The sequence below is a fragment of the Pseudonaja textilis genome, chromosome 3 (assembly GCF_049901715.1).
Source record: "Pseudonaja textilis isolate UNSWEBS1 chromosome 3, rPseTex1.2, whole genome shotgun sequence".
Lineage (NCBI taxonomy): Eukaryota > Metazoa > Chordata > Lepidosauria > Squamata > Elapidae > Pseudonaja > Pseudonaja textilis.
Genome location: NC_141992.1, coordinates 135,183,937 through 135,199,186, shown reverse-complemented (window position 1 = coordinate 135,199,186; position 15,250 = coordinate 135,183,937). Strand labels below are relative to the sequence as shown.

Here is a 15,250-nt window from a genome sequence, read left to right as displayed (position 1 = left end):
AGATTATAAGGGGACTGGAGACTAAAACATATAAAGAATGGTTGCTGGAATTGGGCAGTCTAGTTTAATGAAAAGAAGGATGGGGGGGATGATAGGATAGCAGTGTTCCAATATCTAAGGGGTTGCCATAAAGAAGAGGGAGTCAACCTATTCTCTAAAGCATCTGAAGGCAGGATAGGAAGCAATGGATGGAAACTAATCAAAGAGAGAAGCAACCTAGAACTAAGGCTATTCATAAATCTGTCCTCTTTTCAAATCATCTAAACTAGCATCCAACATCTTGGGGCAATATATCCCATAGGTTAATTAGATCCTGCATAAAGAAGTATCTTCTCTTCTTAATTTTAAATCTTCTATATGTCAAATAACACTCTAGATCTGGTATCATGGGTCATTTTTTAAAAAAAGCAATAGCACTTAAGACTTCTATACCACTTCACAGTGCTTTAAAGCCCTCTCTAAGTGTTTTACAGAGTCAACATATTTCCCCCAACAATTTGGGTCCTCATTTTACCGACCTTGGATGGATGGAAGGCTGAATCAATCCACTAAGAATCAAATTGCTGGCAGTTGGCACAATTAGCCTGCAATACTGCATTCTAACTACTGCACCACCATGGCTCGAACCCTAACCCTACTTCTTGTTCACCTATTCTTTTCCATGCATAACCGTATAAGCTTCATAACACTTCAAAATGATCTTTAAGCCAAAAGGCCTCAACTTTTATATCCTGTACTTGCATACAGCAAGTACAGCATAAGGTATTCAAGCCTATGGTCATCTTGCTTGCTCCCAAATGTGTCTCCTACGTGTCCATGATATACATGGCTGACCAGAACTATGCTAAGTATTTTATGTGTGGTTCCACCATAGATTTTGTTAGGGACATCAAAGCATAATCTCATGTATTGTCTACATCATTTCTAATAACAAGTAGCATGGAATTTACTTTCATTATAGCTGCTGGACACTGTGCTGATGGTATCATTGAAATATCAGGTCTTTTTCTTGGTTTGACCACTGACAGCAAGACCCCATCATTTTATAAGTGAAACATGGATTCCTAGCTGCAGAGTGCATCACGTTACTCTTGCTGTTGTTGAATTGCATTTGCCACCTAGTGAAAGGTCACATCAGATATTTGCTCATTTTTTTCCTGTTTTTCACTCCACTTTTTATATATTGAAAACATTTTATGCAGCACTGTTTAAATTAGCCAACTGAAGGGACTCTATTATCCCCATTTCGTTACAATTGTGCTAATATGCACGCAGACATTGCAATTTTTTTATCTTTCAAAGTTGAATGTGGGAGCTGAATAAACAGTGAAACAAGAATGTAATTATTTTCCATGAGAAAGGATAATTGGTTCCATGCAGCCTATTCACACAGTCCTTCTGAGCACATATTGGCTTTGAAAAAAACTGGAATATAATATCCTTTAATTGTGTATCGTCTCACCATGACCAAGTGAAGGAATTATATGCTTTCTGATGCTTCCGAAAGATAATTAAGGCTCAGTTCTTTCAATGACTAGGTTCACAGCTCATTACACATTTTCAAAAGCCTGTGTTCCAAATCCTTCCTCAAGCTTTCACATCATGCCTGCTGGTTGTGTGAACAATTGTGGCTATAGACAATAAAGAATCCTTTTTTGTTTATGCAAAAGTCCAGCCACTGAAGCGGTGAACAAAATTCAGGTGCTTGGTTGCTCCTATGAAAACCCCTTCCCTCCTATCTTTCCCCCATCCTGCTCCACTGAGTCCTACATCCTCCTTCTCACCTCTGGCAATTAAAGTGCATCACCTTGGGTTAAGCAAGGACAATGGGTAGCCATTTGGGTCCTTCTGCCAGTTTGCCTATTGATTTTTCTTGTCGTGAAACCGACCAAATAGTCACCACCTGAATGTGGGATGTTGTGATGATGTAATTGAATTCTCAAATCATAATTACATAACTGCAGGTACATTGCAGCCAATACAGTTGTAAAGACTGGTTGTTAACTACTGCTCATTGAACATTGTGTTAAGTTCAAACAGTGATGGAATGTGTGGCTGTTAAACAAGGACTACCTGTATTTCATTAAAAAAAAAACCCAAAACCCAGTAAAATAATTGTTGGAGGTTAATAATCATTTTCAAGCATATTCAGTTGTTAAGTATTTGTCAACCCTGAAGCCATTTTGGAGCATCTTCAGGGCTGCCACAGCAAGGCTGGCTGGAACGGGAGCAGGGAATATGGATAGCTGGGGACTTGTAGCCAAAATAAAATTCTTTCTCGTGGGAACCAAGGACGTTCTCATCAGGTGCTGGGGAGGCGAGGACTGAAACCAATTGGAGTTGGAGCTGTGACTGGATTGGACCATGTGAAGGATATGTGGATTGCGGGAAAGAACTTTGACTTTTAATTTAGGTGGGAAAACCATGGGACCTTCAGAGTTGGGTTTTCACCAGATGTGCCAATATGACATGCCTAATAAATGTGTATAGGCCTCAGAGGTTTGATTGCATTGGGTCTGTTAATTGGAACCCTGACAGTATTTCTTACGTCTTCTTTTAATCTTTACACACTTTTGTGAAATGTCAGAATATTTTTAATACCTTTCCATTTCAGCATATTCTCATCATTAATGATTACTGGTTAATCATTGGCTCGGTATCTATTATTAAGGCATTCATTAAAAAAATACACCATCTGGGCAGGAAAGGGAAGGAACAAAACTAAGTGTATGCTGGTAGGAAAGAACAAACAAGCACTTCAGATTTTTCTGTTGTTCGGGATTAAATTGGGTTTGGATTTGTATGAAATGGTGGATTAGCAAAAGAAACAAGAAAGCCAATAATCTAACCCAAGACGTGCTTTAAAACTTAGCAATATGAGAACAACACAATTAATTGCTAAAATGCCAGGCATATTTACTTGAGAATAAGATATACTCTGTATAACTTGCCTACCTTGCAAATGGCAGTAAAAGTAAACAAAAGGCAAGAATTAAAATCAATCATAAGGTCAATATGGGAAAATGAATTTACAACTCGAGGGCTACCATTAAGGAGACTCTGCAGCAACCATTTGTACAGTTGTACTATGTACAGATGTATATCTATGTATCTGCTCCAAGCAAACCCACTAAGAGTCTGAAATATCTGATGGGAGTGAAGTAGCCTTGCTATGAAAGTGTTTAAAGTGTTTGGATAATATGGATTAAGGCTCAAAATCCCATATTGGTAATACTATGAATTTACTAATAGGGAAGGAGTGGCTGCTAAGCAATACATAGCAGAAGTGCAGGTTTCAACTGAACATTTATTGGTTTCTATCTATGAATGGGCGGTATATATGAAATACTGGTAGTATCCAAATCTGGTATCTCTTTAGCGTCCCACTGTGGCAAGAGTTCAATTTGTCCGATTGCTCTCCGGAGGGGAATATCTTTTTAGGAAAATCCATAGTGGGGGCTCCCGAAGAAGGCTTGAAGTGAGGTGCCCCCTTACTCCCGTATTCCACCGTGGAAAGAGACATGATAAATTTATTTCTTTGCTGGAGCATGGAGATCAGCCTCGAATGAGGCGCCAGCTAATTTATCAAAACACTTTAAAAGGCAGGTGTGGGCTGCTACCGGTTCGTACCGGTTTGGCTGAACCGGGTGTTAATTTTACACCTGGTTCGCAGAACTGGTAGTTGCAATGACTGGCTGGCCCTGCCCACCCTGCCCCTCCCGGGGTCTCCAAGAGGCCCATTTTGGATTTGGATACTTGAAGGCTACAAGCTAAGGGAATGCAGTTGAGATCATCACATGGCTCATAATTCTTCCCTCCAAAGTTGTATTGCAACCTATTAGCAGTTGCCAAGTTTGGTGATTACTGCCTAATTACATTATATGCCCTGAGAATTTGTGGCTTATAATAGCAAAAGAGTTGCAGTTGTTTCAAAATATAACGTAATAGCACTTGATGCATCTTTCAAAGATACTTTCATGGTTTCTCCGTCTTTCAGCAGCATATGTTGCCTAAGCATCTTATTATTTAAATGTCTGTCCTGACCTTGTTAATATCTATAGTGGCAAAGCTCACAGAGCATTCTTGTATAATAACATGCTATTGTAGTACAAGTAGTCTCTGCTTAGCAACTGACTTGCTTAGTGCACTAAAAAATGAAAAAGGTCCATAAAGCAAAGGAAAGTTAAAATAAGATCATAAGCTCCGTCAGCTTCACTTAGTGACCACACTGCCTAATGACAGAGTTGCCAACCCCTAACAAGGACTGCCTGTATATCAAGAGCATGAGAATGTATTCATAGAAGTAAATCTGCATTTACGATTATCCAATATATTCAGCCTTGTCCCATCTTACCATTCTTGGTCCTTTATCCATTGCTCTGTTGCACTGTAATTTCCCAAGCTATTAAAACAACCCATTTCCTATTCTGACTTGTTTAATAATTGTGGGTCTTGAGTCAACTTATTCTAAATTGCTGCCCACTGCTTTTCAGAGAGAAAAAATATTCTGATTTTTACAGGAGAATGCACTTGAATGAAGTGCAATAGCTTATAATCTGGGGTCCCGTAGAAAAAAAAATCACCACAGTATCATCTGACATCAGAAATGCTATATTTAAATGCCAATAAAATGCTGCAATCCAAGTCTGCTACTAACATGTAACAGAAAATGTCCAATGTCCAAAAGAATAACAAAAGAAAGACCACTGAATTTTCTGCTGTAGACCATGTATGTCTTCTCCAGAGGGGTAAACCTATCCAAATACATGGAGTATGAAGAATCAGAATAAAAATTTATTCAAATAAATATTTGTGTCAGGGCTCCGGTAGTTCCCCCATTTAAATCATGACTCTAGCCGGGATTTCAAAGCTCAAAGAAGATTTATTAGGAGAAGACATGCCGGTGCTGCCTGGGTGTAGCCGACTCTGAGACACATCATTCATTGTCGCCCTTGATCCTGGTTTCCCCCCACCCCCTGGGTGTATCATAATTCATATTCTCCAATGGGACACATCCATAGCCAAGAGTCATCAATCATACTCTCCAGTTAGAATTTTGCACGGCAGAAACTTCGGTTGCCTGGAAACTATCTTTGAACGCATCCATGGAATGCAGTTTCAGTTTTGCAAGCTGCTACGTTACTCTCCACTCCATTTCTGTTGGCAACTCTAAAAGACCAGAGAAATATTTTAGGAGTTGACAATTTGATTGATTGAAAAGTTATTATCACTGAGAGCCTTTCTACCCCTCTTTAGTTGGGTTAGATAATGGCTGTCTCTAAAGGACTCTCAAATTCACTTTTTAAAATATACAGGTAACTGAAACAGCAGAAACAACTGGGAAGAGCTGTGGAAGGCAACCTAATAAAAAATAATAGAGAATGGTGAGTCCCAATTTGGCATGTCTTCTTATCTATATTGATCTGTGGACATGTATCCCTAAAAATTGGGGTTGTGATTTTTAAATTGGACCATCTGGGCAACCATAATCCAATTAGTATTCCAAGTATTATTAGAAAAATCTTTTCTAGAAATTATTGTATTGCCTGCATTCTAGAAGCATTCTAGTGGGAGAAGCAAACAACTTCAGAGCTACTCATCAAACCACTGACAAGGCCTGGTATAATGCCATCTAGTTAAAAAATATTAAATTGTTGCCTTAAGTATCCTTTGTTAACTTCAGCTATGCATCTGTTCCTGTCCTGAGGAAAACCTGTGAAGCAAATGTAAGGACTAACTCAGGGGTGTCAAACTCAAGGCCCGTGGATCTAGTCTGTGGGACTTCCTGAGAAACAACAAAGGACTGGCCTGCTGATCTGCAACCTGGTGTGGCCATCTGGGCTGGACTGTGGCCAGCCTTAGATCCGTGCTTCCGCCTTGGCCCCACCCCTTGCGCGTGCAGTCGGAAACCATCGGCCCCGATCACAAAGGATAGTGAGCAGTGGTGGGATTCAAATTTTTTTACTACCAGTTCTGTGGATGTGGCTTGGTGAGCGTGGCAGGGGAAGGATACTGTAAAATCTCCAGTCAAAGGTGGTATTTGCCGATTCTCCAAACTACTTAAAATTTCTGCTACCGCTTCTCCAGAACTGGTCAAAACCTGCTGAATACCACCTCTGGTGGTGAGTGTGTTGTGGCCGACGGTTTCTAGCTGCAGCTGCCCTGATCCCTGCCTTGCCTCATCTCATCCACGGGATGAGCCTTCCGCCCACTGCCCCACTTGCCGTAGACCCCTGGATTCCCTCCTAACCGTGCCTGGCCCCCACAGGCACTTCCTACGTGAGCGCCGTCAAGCTGGCTATGCCCCCAGGCCATTCCCAGTCGGCCATGCCCATACCCCCAGCCTCCAGAAGACAACCACAATACTGATCCAGCCCTCAGTGAAATTGAGGTTATATCCTAATACTCATGTCAGGTACAGTACACTGGGCCAATTAATGGAGAAAGTTTGGAGACAGTTTAAAAGACAGTAAAATGTCTCCCTCATCTTGTGGTTACCCTTTAAATTAACTTTGTAGCAGGGCATCATGGATTTATTCCGTTGAATATTTTATGCCTTTGGGATGGATATGAATGTGCTAGGTTGGTCCTTGAGGAAATTATTTAGGTAGAGAATGATAAAATGAACAAAATATCCATGAATTTTAGGGAGCCAGTTGTAGTGTGCCAAGCCAAAAATGTATCCTGATTTGCTCATTATTCCCACATGTTTTAGAAAAATTTCGCCAGCAGTTTTGGAGAGCATATTTAAGAAAACTCCATATATGCAAACCTTATTTCCTTGGGAGCGTGGAACAGAGGTCATAATTGTTGTATTCTTTGCAGTAGTTCTTTCAGTTCTCCTCCATGCTGCATCGAGAGCTCAGGATGGGTCGACTCCTTCCTATGACATCATTTAGCTGAGTCTGTACTAAGATATAAATTTCTAAACAGCTTCTAAACAGCTTCTTTCCAATGCAAGAGCCTTTATTCTACAAATGGAGCAAGATAAGGCTCAGGCAGAGTTTCCCCCTCCCCCAGTGGAACAGTCTCTTAAGCCCAATAAGAGAAAAAGACGTAGGCAACACACCCAATCAATCCAGAGGGAGTGGCTGCTAAAATCAAAGCTAAGGCTCTAGCCCCTAAGTGGCAACTCAGGCTGAATTGAGAGAAGCACAGACATGCAGAGTCTGTGTGCAGAGAAGCACAGACATGCAGTTCTAGAGAGGCAGTTCAACAGAACTATTCAACAGAAGGGAGTGCAACTACAGCATGTTTCAGGTGATACTTGTGGGCCCCAACCAAGCCCTCCCAGGGGAGGAGAAGTTATCTATTAGCCTTTCCATCTTCCATCCTGGTCTCCTGAGGCTCTTGCAGTACAATCAGATCCTCAGGACCTAAGCAGATCTGGGCCTTATTTCCAACAGGCTTCTGGGCCCTATGCTCCTCCCCCTCCCTCCAGGCCTCAAACCTCTCCTCAATGTAGGCCTGAAGCCATCTTTACTCCCACAGCAGCGGGCCTTCTGCCTTCTGCCTCTACCTTTGAGCATAGACCAGGGGATATCCAAGATGTTGTCTCATCGGCCATTAGGCAGGGATTGGCTGAAGGCTTCAAGCAAATTCTTCACCTCTGGAAAGAGTTCAGGCCCTTCTCCCTTCTCAATCTATAAGTTCCTTGCCTCATCGTCCTGATTTACACAGGCCCCAGGACCTCAGGGTCCATTCTTCTCTACCAGAATGGGAGGAGGTTGATGAGGGAGGAAGGTCTTCACCATCTGTATACAGTTACTCTTCTCATTCAGAGTGTGAGGAGGGCGAGATTTTTGACCAAAAACTTTCAGAGGAAGAGGATTCTCGCCCAGAGCAGACATCCTCTGCATTGGTCTTCAAACCTACTCTCTTCAGGCCATTACTCAGCAAGGCCTTGGTCATTGCCAAGCTGTCGCCAGAGGAAATGGCTCCCGAGCCACAAGGAAATCCCTCTAGCCAAGGGGATTCGCTCTTCTCCAAGCCTGTAGTGCATGCAGAGATTTTGCCTTCTCCCATTTTGTTCCTGGACATGGTCAAGGAACAGTGTGCTTCCCCTTCAGCAGGTCCTCGGTCCATCTTCTCTGGATAAGCATTTCTACAATGTCAGCGCAGCTCTGGACAATGCCCTGGCAGTGCCTTCAGTTGACATTCCAGTTCTGGCCTCGTTCTCATCTTCTGTCACTCCCACAGAGCCAGAAGATATCTTGAAACCGGATAATAAATGCTCTGAACAGTCCCTCAAGCGCAATTACCAGGCAAGCCCTCATGAATCAGGCCATTCAGCACCTTCTTGAAATCAGGGCTATTCAACTTGTTCCCCCCTCTCAATGGGGACATGGGCTTTACTCTCGCCTTTTCATCATTCCCAAAGCTTCAAGGGGATGGCGAGCTGTCCTTGAACTAAAATTTATCAACCAATTTGTAAATTTGCAATTTAAAATGCAGACTCTGCATTCTATTTTAGAGAGAGTTCGGGAGGGCAACCTCCTCTCTTCCATTGATCTCACTGAGGCTTACCTCCACATCCCAATTTGGCCTCATCATCACCAGTTTCTCCGTTTCTGTTATCAGAATACCCATTACCAGTATCGAGCACTTCCCTTTGGCCTCTCATCGGCTCCAAGGGTCTTCACAAAGGTTCTGGCAGCATTGATGGCATCTCTGCATTCTAGTCCAGTGAGGATCCAATGCTACTTGGATGACATTTTGATTCTATCCTCTTCCATTCATGCGGCCCATCGGGATCTGCAAATTATCCTGTCGTGTCTCCAGAGCCACGGATTTTCCATCAACACCAAAAAGAGCTCTCTCCCACAACCAAATTGCAACACTTGGGAGCAGTCATTGATACCATGTTGTGCCAGGTTTTTCTGTCCCCAGCTCGTGGAAAGAGCCTTGCAGAGATCATCAGCCAGATCCAGCAACATCAAATTGTCCCCTTGTCGTTGCTGTCCAAACTTCTGGGGAAGATGGTCTCCTGTATTGGCATCGTCCCGTGGGCTCAGCTCCACTCCCGACCCCTCCAATGGTTCTTGCTTCCCTACCAACGAGCAGAAACCAGCCACTCATCCATCAAGGTCCCACTCCTGCCACAAATCCGGATATCTCTCAATTGTTGGCCTTCCCCGTCAATCTGGAGGGGACTCCCATTCAGGGACCCAGACAGGCTAGTGATAACCACCAATGCCAGCCTCCTGGGTTGGGGTTCCCATATGCAGGGCCAGATAGCTCAGGGCGTTTGGTTCAGATCAGAGCAGACCCTTCCCATAAATTGGCTAGAGCTCAGAGCCATTTTTCTGGCTCTCAAGCATTTCAGGCAATCAGTGATCGGCTCTCATGTTCTAGTCCTTATGGACAACATGGCCGCAAAGGCTCATGTCAACCAGCAAGGGGGGACGAATTCCAAAGCCCTCATGAGAGAGGCTCTACGGTTGGGGTTATGGGCAGAGAAACACCTGTTGTCAATCTCAGCGGACCACATCTCCTGGGTCAACAACTCCCTGGCTGACTGGCTCAGCAGGAGCCTAGTCGACCAGGCAGAATGATCCATTCCTCCGTCTCTAATCAGGGACCTTTCCCTCAGATTCGGAACACGGGAGGTGGATCTCTTCTCCACTCCTCAAAACGCCCAAGTCCAGATTCTTCACCAGGTTTTCTTGCCAGGGAGCGGAGGGGACCAATGCTCTTTGGTGCAATAGTCCAAGGGTCTCCTCTATGCCTTTCCCCCGCTTCCCATCATTCCAGCAGTAATTTGGAAGATGTTGGAGGAACGTGCGGAGCTCCTCCTCCTGGCACCCTATTGGCCAAGGAGGCCCTGGTTTGTGGACTGGGTGAACCTATTGGTGGCTTCTTCTTGGAGGATCCCAGCCCATCTAATCTCCCTTCACCAGGGGGCCCTGCTCCACCCAGAGCCGCAGTGGTTCAAGCTGACCGTGTGGCACTTGAGCGGCAGCGGCTCAAGGAGGCTGATCTTCCAGAAAGGGTCATCCTCACTATCCTGGCGTCTCACAAACCTTCTACAAGGCGCATCTATGATGCCACCTGGAAGGCTTTTTCCCGATGGTGCCTCAGGGAGGGTCTTTCTTCTGCTTCAGCCCATTTGTCAGAAGTTCTTAGCTTCCTTCAGCATGGGCTGGAGAAAGGTTTGGCCCCCAATACCTTACGCAGGCAGGTTGTGGCCCTCTCCTCGGTCCTTTCATGGGGTTTGCTTCCTTTCTTATCCCATCACACTTCAGTCAGGAGGTTTTTGAAAGGGGCTTCCAACCTGCGTCCTCCGGTGGTTCACGGATATCCTTCCTGGGACCTTCGTATGGTCCTTAATGCCCTTACAAAGCCCCCCTTTGAACCCCTTAGAACAGTGTCTCTCCGTTTCCTGACTCTGAAGATAGTGTTCCTTGTTGCCATCACTTCTGCCAGGAGGGTTTCCGAGCTTGCTGCTCTTTCCATCAGACAGGACTTTTGTTCCTTTCACGATGATAGGGTTGTTCTTCGTCTGGACCCCTCATTTATTCCAAAGGTTAACACTTGGTTTCACAGGTCCCAGGACATTGTTTTGCCTGACTTCTGTCCTCTCCCGCACCATGACTTAGAGCAGCAGTGGCACACGCTAGACGTAAGAAGGGCTCTTAGAATATACATTAAGCGCACTTCCTCCTTCAGGAAGTCGGAAGCCATGTTTGTTTCCTTTTTCCCTTCTCACTTGGGGCACAAGGCCTCTTCTCCTACTATTAGCAGGTGGGTCAGGTCTTGCATTGATCAGGCCTACAAAGCTGCGGCCCTTCAGTTTTCCCGAGGTCTGACGGTGCACTCTACCAGAAGCACGGCCACTTCTGCTGCCTGGGCGACCCAAGCATCCTTGGAGGAGATTTGTCGTGTGGCCACATGGACATCCCTGTCTCCTTTCATCAGACACTACCGTCTGGATGCTTTTGCCTCGGCGACTGCAGCCTTCGGCAGACGGGTGCTTCAACGAGTGGTTCCACAGTCGGTGTGATGAGCCGGACGAGGACCCGCCCATGGACATGCAAGCTTTGGTATGTCCCATCCTGGGCTCTCGATGCAGCATGGAGGAGAATGGGCATTGGTAGAAGTTCCCGTGAACGCCCTTTCTATCTATGCTGTGAGAGAGCCCAGCCCCTCCCTTGATTCATCCAGAGAGGGTAAGACATATTTCTGTATTTATTTTGGGCTTTCAGAGACACCTTTCAGTCTCTCAAATATCTTCGCCAAAGCTGGGGTCTCTCCTGGAGGCTGGCTTTTATATCTTAGTACAGACTCAGCTAAATGACATCATAGGAAGGAGTCAACCCATCCTGGGCTCTCTCGCAGCATAGATAGAAAGAGCGTTCACGGTAGCTTCTATCAATGGCCATTTATTGTTAGTCCTACTCATGATTCCTTCCCCCCCCCTTGAACTGACAATCATTAGATCTAGTTCCTTCTTTCAAAAACAAAAAAGTTACATAATATAGCTAAATTCTGTTTGGTTGCTAATAGAAACTGAGAACATATAGCTCCAATTTAATCTGTGCTTGTTTAGCTAGTTTCTAATTTACTACTGGTAGATTGGTACAATAACCCTCCTTAATTACAGAATTGGTGTTTGAGATTCTACCATACTTCTACTCTTACTTTTCCTTTGATTTTTCCTTGTAATAATTGACTATATTGATTCTGAATCAGAGGTGGTATTCAGCAGGTTCTCACCAGTCTTGGAGAACCAGTAGCAGAAATTTTGAGTAGTTCGGAGAACCGGCAAATACCATCTCTGACTGGAGATTTTACAGTATCCTCCCTCTGCCACGCCCAGCAAATCATGCCCACAGAACCAGTAGTTAAAAAATTTGAATCCCACCACTGTAATCTGAATATATTTTGCAAATGACTAGTCACAAATTCTAACTCAGTTTCAAAAAAGAGTAGTTACAGTAGAAGATTTCACGTTTACCAGATGTTATCCATTGCAATCCTTATTGATCTTCAATATTATATAAAATTCTTATATCAAGCAAAAGAACTACCATTAAAATCTCAATAAACTTTGACAGAATGATTTGAAATTTGAACTTGAGCAAATCAGATCATGCTTATTGTGGCAAAAGATCCCTTTCAACCAATAATGCCATTAAAAATTCCATAAGTATCACAATCTCTTCTAAAATGTTATTGTGCAAATTCTACTCTTCCTAGATTGCTTTTAATGCCAGATAGCCTATTCTTGAAATCACTGAACAATTTTTATTTGAATGTGTTCTCTAATTTCTGTTCATTTTTATGAAGATTATGAAGGTAAGAAATTAATTGTTTCTGTTGTTAGCTTCCAGATGCATTAGTGTTAAAACACTGGAAAGCCAAAATATTTATTTCTTTATTTTATATCATTGACCTCAAAACTGTGGTTTGGCTTGTTTTAAAACTTAACACAATAGTGAAGAGCATTGAAGAGCCTCATGATTAAAGACAATGTTATTCAAATCTGATGTCTATTTTTTAGCTTATTAAATTTTTCTCAATATATGTTCTTCATACATACAAATGGTTTTTAGATATAAATATTGAAAATGGATTGTTAAATTGTTTGCATTCTCAGGTTACATGCATTCATACCGTACTTTGCTCATTCGCCTTTTCTGTACTTTTTAAGATGTACTAATCATTTTAATTAAAAAAAAACACAAAGCAGGAAAGATTTAGGACTGCTGATTGTTTGTTCTCAATCATAGGATGCTGTCATTGTCTGTCTGTCCATCTGTCTATCTATCATCTTTGATATGAATATGAACAAATAATGAATTTTGTTCATTATGTAATATAGAATGTAATACAATTTCTGTTTTCTGTTACCTTTTAGGAACAGCTGAAGGCTTTTGATCAAGAAGTAAATGAGTTTGTGGATTATATGTTTGGAGATAGAGGTATGCATTTTCTGGAGCTTTCTGGCTGCCTAATGATTTATTTAGAAGTATTACTGAAAATTTTATCTAAATGACTGGGCACAGTAAGTGATGGAGAGCCTTAGAAATTCTATTCTTTTCTTTTACTTTCACCATGCTGAGTAATAAAAAATAGGATTATGATAATTTAAAATGTGAAATTTGGCAAGGTTTCATTGACTTCAAAAAATTTTCTTCATTTCTTTGTAATTTGGGAATGTTCAAGAGGGATAAGAAATACACTTGGGTATGTGAAAAAAGGAATTCTCTTTTCCATTCCCTCTCACTTAGACGGAAATCAGGAAACAGATTTTGTAGATCCAGTTCGTATGGCTAGTTTACTTCTCCTCTGTTTTTTTTTGTGTTTGTGTGTGTTGGATTTTGAAATGGCCTGACCCCAAAAAGTTTCTGGATGCCTTACAACATTTGAAAGTACATAATTTAAGAAACATGACCACCAGGACCAAACCACCTAAGTAATATTTTTTTAAAAAAAAAAATCAATGGAGTTCCACAAGCACCCTAATCCTAACATTGGGGAGCACAAGTAAGTCTCTAGAACACTTGAAAGAATGAAGTCGAGCACACTAGGAAACCAACGTAACGTGTGCCAATATTACTTTTATTATAAAGGTATAGTAACATAACCCTGCAAGTCTGGATTCTCTTCCCCCTACCTTCCTTTATCTTCCTTCTGTCTCTTAAGATTATTACCTCTGCTCAGCTCACGGGGAGAAGCTGTAGGAGTCTTGGCAGAGAAGGCATATTTCTTCAGTCCCACAAGATGAAAACATTTAATGGAGGGAACCTGGAACACACCTGCTCTGACCAGGTTTATTTCATGGGCAGAAAATTTGGAGATGTGTGGCCCTTCAGATAAGCAGGCCCTTTGCCATGAACTGCTCCATGAACGGTGCCTTCAATTGAGGCCAACCAGTAACCCATGCAGCTCAAAATAACAGCAACGGCACATGGGCATAAGGGAGGAGCACCCAATTTTCTTTGCAATTAAGTATATGCTAGTGAAACACATGTGGAAATAGACTGAATTGAAGGACCAACAAAATATTGAATTGTCTAATGGACGGTTGATTTGTCGTTATTAGCAATTGGAGCACAGGTTTTAGAATTTGTAAGCCAATCAAAATGTATGTATTAGGGCAAAGCGCACACGTTTATACAATAATATATTGAAGAAAATATTTTCTGGTATAAGGACTAGGAAAGTCTTTTACCATAAAGCATGTATTAAGACAAGATTTTAGGAATTTTCATGTACATTCTTATATAGAATTGAGCAAGTAGTCAAGCCTGAAATGAATAAATTTGTAATTTGTCTCTTTCTCTATTATGTATCATATACTCTGTTTGTGCATGCGTGTGTGTGTATGTAAGTATGAGAAGCCAAAGAAGTACCAGGGCCTGAAGGAGGAACTGGAGTAGTTGTGGAAAGTAAAGGCCAAATGTCCCCAGGAGTGGTAGGAGCACTCAAGGTTGTAGCTCCTAAACAGGGATAGTAGCTCCAAGAGATCTCAGGAACCTAAGCTTATTTTACTGATAGGTAAAAAGTTTTTTGGTTTAGTTTAAAACTTTCAACAATCAAAACCACTGGATTCTGATAAGTTATTTTCTACTTCCAGTTTATGATGATACATTTAGCAGCCATACCTTATACTGGTAGTCCTTGACTTACGACCATTTGCAATCTAGGGCCTCCCCAACCCCTTGAGGCATATCATATTTTGCAAAATGACTGCAATGGGGAGAACTGGGATGGCATATGTGCCTTGCTTAACGACAGCAACAACTTAAGGACTGTCATTCTAAGTTCAGTTGTGGCCTTAAGTCGAGGACTATCTGAAGTTTAAACAAAATCATTTACAGTACATCAAAGAACTACTCAACTTACGAATACAATTGTACCCCAAATTTATGTTGCTAAGTGAGAAATTTGTTAAGTGAGTTTGCTCCATTTTACAACTTTTCTCACCTCACTTGTTAAGTGAATCACTGCACTTCTTAGTCACATGGTTGTAAAGTGAATCTGACTTCCTCATTGACTTTGCTTGTCACAAAAGGAGAACACATGACACTGGAACACTGCAACCATCATAAGTATGAGTTAGTTGCCAAGCCTCTGAATGTAAATCACATGACCATGGGGATGCTGCAATGTTCATAAGTGTGAAAAATGGTCATGTCTCTTTTTTCACTACCTTGTAACTTTGAATGGTCACTAAATGAACTGTTGTAAGTCAAGGACTATCTGTATGATATCTGAATAATTTGCCCAAGCCCAATATTTTCTG

At 42.2% G+C, this 15,250-nt stretch overlaps 1 protein-coding gene across 1 annotated transcript in view; it reads left to right on the top strand.

Moving 5' to 3' along the window:
• ELOVL2 (ELOVL fatty acid elongase 2) overlaps positions 1 to 15,250 on the top strand; it is a 46,780-nt gene that overhangs the window by 8,491 nt on the left and 23,039 nt on the right. The window contains exon 2 of the mRNA XM_087930849.1: positions 12,860 to 12,923. Within this exon, the coding sequence (XP_087786975.1) occupies positions 12,860 to 12,923 (64 nt within the window). The remainder of the gene's footprint in view (positions 1 to 12,859; positions 12,924 to 15,250) is intronic.